Source organism: Pongo abelii, chromosome 22 (genome assembly GCF_028885655.2).
Source record: "Pongo abelii isolate AG06213 chromosome 22, NHGRI_mPonAbe1-v2.0_pri, whole genome shotgun sequence".
Lineage (NCBI taxonomy): Eukaryota > Metazoa > Chordata > Mammalia > Primates > Hominidae > Pongo > Pongo abelii.
Genome location: NC_072007.2, coordinates 54,843,938 through 54,851,788, shown reverse-complemented (window position 1 = coordinate 54,851,788; position 7,851 = coordinate 54,843,938). Strand labels below are relative to the sequence as shown.

Here is a 7,851-nt window from a genome sequence, read left to right as displayed (position 1 = left end):
GCGGGGTGCTCTGGGGCCAGGCAGCGAGGTCATCTCAGGGGTGCTCCGCCGCCTCTCCTTCTGCAAGTGTCCATCATGGGCTCCAGGCCTCGCCAGTAAAGAGGCTGCAAGATGGGAGGGGAGGGAATGGCAGAGAAAGGAAGTGGAGGGGAGAGCAGGAAGGGGAGGGCTGTACCCTGGGAGAGCTGAGGACTTGCAAGCACCCAGGGTGGGAGCTCCAATGAGCATGAAGGAGCTTTGGGGTCCCACAGTGTTGGGGTCTCTATGGTCTTCCTTAGAGGGGAGGTGTTTCCCCCTATGTTGGTGGGGCAGGGGACACAGTAAGGCCAGGACGGTAGGCAGCTTATGGACCTGACTGAGCTCACAGTGCAAGGGACAGGGCCTCTGGTGTCCTCCTGGTCCTCTCCCCATCTCCTCCTCCCAGCAGGAGGTGGGCAGGGGCCCAGCAGACCTTCACCAAGGGGAAAGCCAGATCCTGGGCTGGGGCGGCCCAGCAAATTGGGGCAGGGAGGGACGGGCCTGCCCCTGCCCTATGCACCTCCTGAAGGGCCACGTCTGGGTGATGTCCAGTCTCTGGGCTGATTCTAGGGTAAGGACAAATGAAGAGTCCCCCGGCAGCAGGGAAAGGGCCCCCCAAAATGTGAGATGGGACTGGCCACCACCCACAGGACACAGGGCTGAGAAGAGGCCCTGCCTTCACCACCCGGGCCTCGGTCCACACTCTCCTTGGGACCTGGAGTCACGCGTACTGGGCAAACACACCACAGGCACCCTGGCATGGAGAAGGGGTGGCAGGAGGACGCCAATCACCATGTGACCCCAGGCCTGCTGGCCAGGCCAGCAACAGTTCACCTGCTCCACCTGCATCTTTCAGAGAGTCAGGGATGGCACCAGTCATTCACCCACACATCCTTATCCTATGCTTTCAGCCACGTGTCCTCTGGAAGGAAATCCCCACGGGCCTAGGGCACTCTGCTGTGTCAGCACCCGCTTCCTCCAAACAGTGGAGCCGGACACCCCGCCACATGCTGGCCCTGTCTGAACCACGAGGACCACGGGGCCCCACACCAGCACGGGTGCACTCCCGGGGCTGGCACCTGGTTCTAGCTCTCACTGGAAGGGTGAGCGGCGCTGGCAGTTTCCGTGGAGGTCTCTGTCCTCCAAGCACGGCGACACTCAGGCAGCGTGGCGTGAGGGAAGCAGGCGGGACCTGGGGCTGCCTCTACTCACACACTGGGCCTGGCCCCTCACCCACCCCGCGTCTGCACGGTGGGCAGAGCAAAGCCTACCAAGCACCTCACAACACAGACACCCCCGGGACTCACACTGCACACTGGGCACATCAGAACCAATGCACACACCCTGGACAGGCTCTCACCTTCCAAGTCACCTGATACTTTCCAAACAGAAACCACTCGCAACTTCCAGTCATTTTTAAGCATCTGTTTGGGGAAGCATCTCTACATACCTACACTTCAGTCCACACACAATGTACACTGATCACTCATTTACACCCCCCCAAAAATACTCAAAGTACTTTAAAATATAAACACTCATAAAAAGGACAATAAAAAATAAAATTAGGAATTACTATCATATAGGTGGAGATAACATCTAACCTGAATGTGAAGTAAGGTTAGTAAATTGAGCACTAAATTATCTCTGAGATTCCTGGCAGCAAAGGTGAAAAGAGAGAGTTCCTGTTGCTGGAGAAAATGAAGCATCCCATTGACTGGCCTTGAAACATCAATCCCCAGTACTCCGGGCCTCGGAAAAAGAGCTGTTTTATATCTTAGTGAGTAGAAAAAGCAAGGCACAGGGCCGGGCGCGGTGGCTCACGCCTGTAATCCCAGCACTTTGGGAGGCTGAGGCGGGCGGATCACTTGAGGCCAGCAGTTCGAGACCAGCCTGGCCAACATGGTGAAATCCCGTCTCTACTAAAAATACAAAAATTAGCCGGGCGTGGTGGCACATGCCTGTAATTCCAGCTACTAGGGAGGCTGAGGCAGGAGAAGTGATTGAGCCTGGGAGGCGAAGGTTGCAGTGAGCCGAGATGGCCCTGGGGCAGGGCCTCCCGCATCAGGCACAGCCAGAGGGGCAGGAAGCAGGCGGGGCCCCAGGTGTGTGGCTGCTGTCTTCCCCTGGGCAAGCTACCCTGGACTTTTCCCAGGTCTCTCTCCATATCGTTCACCCCATTACTGAACTGAAATTTTGGCACTACGGTTACTCAAAACAAACATTGTGAGAATAAAAAAGGACAGGACAGTTTGTTTGAGCTACACATCCCACTTAGCTCTCTAGAAAAACCTGGTCTCTGCTACTTTGCTCTGGAAACAGGGCTCACGTTCCAATGTACTTGGAACATTGGAACAAGGCTCATGTTTACCTACAATGCACTTTGTAAGTAAACAAGGGCAAGTCAGCTCCTCAGCACAGGACTTAATCAGTGCCTTCAGCAGGTGAACCTGCACCCAAGCTCCCTCTGGTGAACCCTCACGCTCGTGGAGCACCCCCTTAGTCCTCTGAGTGCATATCCACAGCCTGCGGGGCCCTGTGTGGGAGACGCTCGCATGGTGGAAGGATGCGGAATGTCACGATGGACAGCCCGGGTTAAAGTCCCATTGGGATAATTTCCTGATGGTATCGTCACGGGCAGTCATTCCGTTCCTCTAAGCTTCAGGTTCCTCATCCGTCACATGGATGTGATGGCAAAACCACCCAGCCTGGAGGTGCTGCTGTGCTTGAGTGTAACAGTGGGGAGCACACATGGCTGTGACACCTGCCTCAGGGAAGAGCAAAAGCATCATCAGTCACCACCTACTACAAAAGTGACAGCAGCCACCGGCAGGGGTCTGCCAGAACAGGCGCTAGGGCCCCGGGCCGATGGGGTCCTTGGAGGCGGGGGCGCTGGGCAGAGACTTCAGGTACTCCAGGTGCCTCCGGGCATCCTCCTGGTTGTGGCGCACATAGTACACGACGTAGGCGATCACCATGGCGAACCAGCCGAACATGGTGACCAGCATGGCCACGTCTGTGGTCCTGTGGGGGACGCTGCAGAGGCTGGCACCCGCATCCAGAGCCTGAACCAGAGGCTTCCCCACAAACTCCTCCTGCACTGAGGTGTGGCAGGCGATCTCGTCCACGGAGTCGGGGTCCAGCTTCAGCTCCCACAGGGCCTCCTGCAGGGCACACTCACAGTGCAGGGGGTTGTGGGACAGGCGTATCTTGGCGCTGAGTTTGCCCAGGGCGTCCTTGGGGATCCTCTGGATGCGGTTGTAAGACAGGTCCAGCAGCCGCAGGCCCCCGGCCAGGCCCGTGAAGGTGGCAGGGCCGATGGCCTCAATGGCGTTGTGAGACAGATCCAGCTCCCTGAGCCGGTGCAGGTGCTGGAAGGCCCCGTCCGGGAGGTGGGAGATCTTGTTGGCATCGAGCTTCAGGAGCACGGTGTTGGCCGGGATGTCCTCGGGGACCTCCTGAAGGTCCCGCAAGCTGCAGAAGACAGCCACAGCCCCTGCGTGGTCAGGGCACCGGCAGGGCTGCGGGCAGGCGGCGCCCAGGCGCAGGCAGAAGAGGAGGAAGAGACAAGACCCCCGGGTGGAGACCAGCAGGAGCGAGGGGCGAGGTGGGCGCACGGTGCCCATCCTGACCTGACCTGGGGACGGGGACACGCGAGCCTCTGCTCGGGCCTGGGGATGGAGCTGTTTTCCGCCGGCAAGGCCTTATCCAACCAGACATGAAACCGCCATCCTGCCCCGCTGGGAGAAGCAGTGCACTCCACTCTGGCAGCTCTGAAAGGGAAGACGCAGGAGGGAGGCGAGAGGGAGGGAGGGTGGTCAGCACTACCGGCTGCGGTCACCTGGGAAACGCATCCACTGGTGGGGAGGGTCTTGAGGGCCCACTGAAGGGTCTGGGGTGGGGAGCACGCCTCCTTAAACAGCTCTGCCTGTAACTTACTCCTGGAGACTCCCAATGCGCCCCGGAGGAGCGTCCCACAAGTGCAGGGAGCTGGCACTGCCAGGGGGCTCCGCGTGGCCCAGTGGGTGGTCACTGCGGCCAGCCGTGGCCACCTACAGCGCCGCTGGGGACCAAAGGCCGGGCGGCGGGGTGGCGGCGGCTTGGGACCACCCAGCCCCTCCTCAGGGTGGACGCCAGGAGGACGGTGACGGCTGCAGCTTCTCCCGAACCTGGAGCGCGGGTCAAGCTGGGCACGTGGCCGGGCACCAGCGGGCGCTCGCGCGCCAGGGGCTACTCCCGCAGCCAACGCCTGGCTGACTCCGACAATCCCTGAAAACTGTAATACCCCAGCAAGCCCTTCCCTGCCAGCCCTAAAGGAGCCGCGGCTCGCACCGGGCACAGAACCGCGCCTTTTCTTTCAACTGCCTGGAGAAGGACACGGAGAAAACAGAGAAGCCAAGCCCTGTGCGCGCGGCCCGCGCTGGGCGTGGACGGCGGGGCCGCGCGCGGAGCCGGCCGGGAGAGGCTCGGACCCCCGGGACCTCGAGCCTTTAGACCCTCCGGCCCTAGGACCCCCGGAACCTGGGACCCCCGAGATCCCAGCACTCGCGGCGGGGGGACGGTCATGGGGTGGGGGGGGATCCACGCTCCCAGGGCTGGGCGGGGGCTTTACCTGCGCGGCGGCGGCCGGAGGCTGCTCTGCGCGCCGTTCCCGGGCCTCTCGGAGCCCGCCAGACCCGGCTCCACGCCTGGCGCGGCGGCCACCCCGCTGCCCCTGCGCCCGCGCCCGCGACCACTAGCTGGGAGGCCGCGACTCCGGCCTGCGCGGGCGAGGGGCGGGGTGGGGCGGGGCCTGGAGGGGGCGGGGCGAAAGGCGGAGACGGGCTGTGTCGAGTCCCCCGCGGGGGCGGGGAAGGGGCGGGGCATGTAAGGAGACCGGAACGGGATTTGTGGTTAGGCGGGGGCGGGGTTTGAGGGCGGGATCTGCGGCAGGGCGGGGCCTGGAAGAGACGGGGGCGGGGCATGGCAGGGGACGGTGGTGTGGCTTTAGATGGAGCTGGTACTAAGAACCAGGTCGCAGGGGCTGTGGGCGGGTTGTGGGCGTGATTGTGGCATGCTGGGGGCGTGGTTGTGGGGCTGAGGACGAGGTGGTGGGGGCTGAGGGCGTGGTTATGGATGTGGGCGGGGTCTGCGCTCCGGGAGGGGCTGTGGGTCCAGCCCCAGCCCCTCACTCTGAGCAAATCCCCTCTTCCCTCTGGCATCGGGACTTCTGGGGCTTGAAGACCCTGGGTCTGCGGGAAGCCCCTGCTGAGCGTCCCTCGCTTACCCCGTGGCCAGTGGGTGAGTAGGGCTAGGTCTCCGCCCATCTAGGTCGCCTCCTGCTCCAGCTCCGGCGTCTGACATCCCAAGGAAGGAATGCAGGGTGGGGGCATTTGAGCCGAACCTGAGCCATCCTCATGGTTTGCAAAAAGTAGCTTTATTGTGGTGTAATTGATAGACGGTAAGCCATATATTTTAATTTGATACCTTTTGACACTCGGATACTCCTGTGAAACCATCACCACAATCAGCCTAGTAAACACCCCGGGTTTCCTCTTGGTCCTGTCTCCCTGCCCTCCCTCGTCCCCAGGCACGCACTGATCTGCCTTCTGTCACTACTGATTAATTTGCATTTCCTATGATTTGCACAAATGGAATCATATAATATGTACTTTTTGTGTAGCTTCTTTCACTCAGCACAATTATTTTTGAGATTTGCCTGTGTCATTTGGTTTGTCAATGCGTATTTCTTTTACAGCTGCATGGTAGTCCAGTGTATGAATGTACCACAGTTTGTATCCATTCACCTGCTGGTGGGCATTTGGGTTGTTTCTGGTGTTGGCTGTTACAGATAAAGCTGATCCGAACATTGTGCACAAGTCTTTGGATGAATGCTTTTCTTTCTCTTGAATAGATGTCTAGGAGTGGAGTGGCTGGATGCCACGGTAGCCATATGTGAAACTTTTTAAGAAACTGCCAAAGCGATTGTATAGTTTTACATTCCACATCCTCCCCAGCACTTGGTATGGTTGGTCTTTTTAATTTCAAATACTCTAACAGGTGTGTGGTGATAGATGGAATTGTGGTTTTAATTTGCATTTCCCTGTTGGCCAATGATGTTGAGCATCATTTCATCTGTTTATTCTCCATCTCCTGTAGTAAGCGTTGAGTTCAAATCTTTTACTCACTTTTAATTGGGTTGTTTATTTTTTTATTCTTGAGTTTGGGAGTTTGTTTCATATTCTGGATACAAGTCCTTTATCAGATATGTGATCTGTAAATGTTTTCTCCGAGCCTTTGGATTGTGTGTTCATTCTCTTAACAGTTTTTTCAAAGAGCAGAATTTTTTAATTTTGAGGAAATCCAATTTATCTATGTTTTTCTTTTATGGATCCTGCTTTTGGTGTCATATATAAGAAATCTGCCTCACCCAAAGTCACAAGGGTTTTAGAGTTTTAAAGGTTTGCATTTGGGTCTATTACCTATTTTAAGTTTATTTGGGTTTATGGTATGAGATATGATTCAACATTTATTTTTTGTGTATGTGGATACTCAGTTTTTTCCAGACTGTTGAAAGGAATATCCTTTCTCTTGTTTGCTGAGAGTTTTTTTAATCAGGAATGAAAGTTGGATTTTGTTTTCTCTGCATCTATTGAGAATATTTTTGCGTGATGATCTGTTAATATGATAGAGTATAATGATCGATTTTAAAGTGTTAAATCAATCTTGTATTCTTGGGATAAACCCCACGTGGTCATGATGTATTATCATTTTTATATGTGGTTGAATTATTTAATGGATATACAACTGCTGAGTTTATTTTATTCTTGACTGAATGTATGTAGTTTGTATCGCTCAAGAAACTGCCCATCGCATATAAGTTGTTGAATTTATTAGCATAAAGTTGTTCATAATATTCCTTTATCCTTTCAACATCTGTGAAGTATGAGGTGACGTCATCTTTCTCATTTCTGATACTGGTAATTTGTGGCTTTTTTTTAACTGAACAATCAGATAGCAGTTTATCAATTGTATTGATCTTCTCAAAGAAATAGCTTTTTGGTTTCATTGATGCACTTTTTTTTCATTGACTTCCACTCTTATCTTTATTCTTTCGCTTGTTTTGTTTGTTTATTTTTTTGTTTTTGTTTTTGTTTGAGACAGAGTCTTGCTTTGTTGCCCAAGCTGGAGTTCAGTGGTGGCAATCTCGGCTCACTGCAAACTCCATCTCCCGGGTTCAAGCGATTCTCCTGCCTCAGCCTTCTGAGTAGCTGGGATTACAGGCATGTGCCACCATGCCCAGCTAATTTTTGTATATTTTTAGTAGAGATAGGGTTTCACCATGTTGACCAGGCCTGTCTCGAACTCCTGACCTCAGGTTATCCACCTTCCTCGGCCTCCCAAAGTGCTGAGATTACAGGCATGAACCACTGCACCCAGCCTCTTTTGCTTACATTGGGTTTGACTTTCTCTTCTTTTTTAGGTCTCTTAAGGTGGAAGCTGGGGTCACTGATCTGTGACCTTCTTTTCTAGTGTAAGCATTCAGTACTATAAATTTCCCTCTAAGTCCAGCTTTAACTGCATCCCAGAAATTTTGATGTATTGTATTTTTGTTTTCATTAAGTTTAAAATAATTTATAATTTTCCCTCTGATTTCCTTTTTGACCCATGAGTTTAGAACTATGCTATTTCATTTCCACATATCTGTGCATTTTCCAGAGCTCCTTCTGCTGTTGATCATTAATTTAAAGCCATTGTTGTCAGAGGACATATTCTATGTTTTGGATCCTTTTAAATTTATTGAGACTCTTTCATGGCCCCGAATATGGTTGGCGGTTGTTGCATGCACACTTGAAT

The 7,851-nt window shown here is 54.3% G+C and overlaps 1 protein-coding gene across 1 annotated transcript; it reads right to left on the bottom strand.

Moving 5' to 3' along the window:
- Nucleotides 1-1,422: 1,422 nt before the first annotated feature.
- On the bottom strand, nucleotides 1,423-4,780 carry LRRC3 (leucine rich repeat containing 3). The gene is made up of 2 exons (XM_002830764.5): nucleotides 4,628-4,780; nucleotides 1,423-3,788 (listed from the first exon to the last, which is right to left on the bottom strand). The coding sequence occupies exon 2, from the start codon at nucleotides 3,639-3,641 to the stop codon at nucleotides 2,868-2,870; it is 774 nt and encodes a 257-aa protein (XP_002830810.1). The 5' UTR covers nucleotides 3,642-3,788; nucleotides 4,628-4,780; the 3' UTR covers nucleotides 1,423-2,867.
- Nucleotides 4,781-7,851: the final 3,071 nt, after the last annotated feature.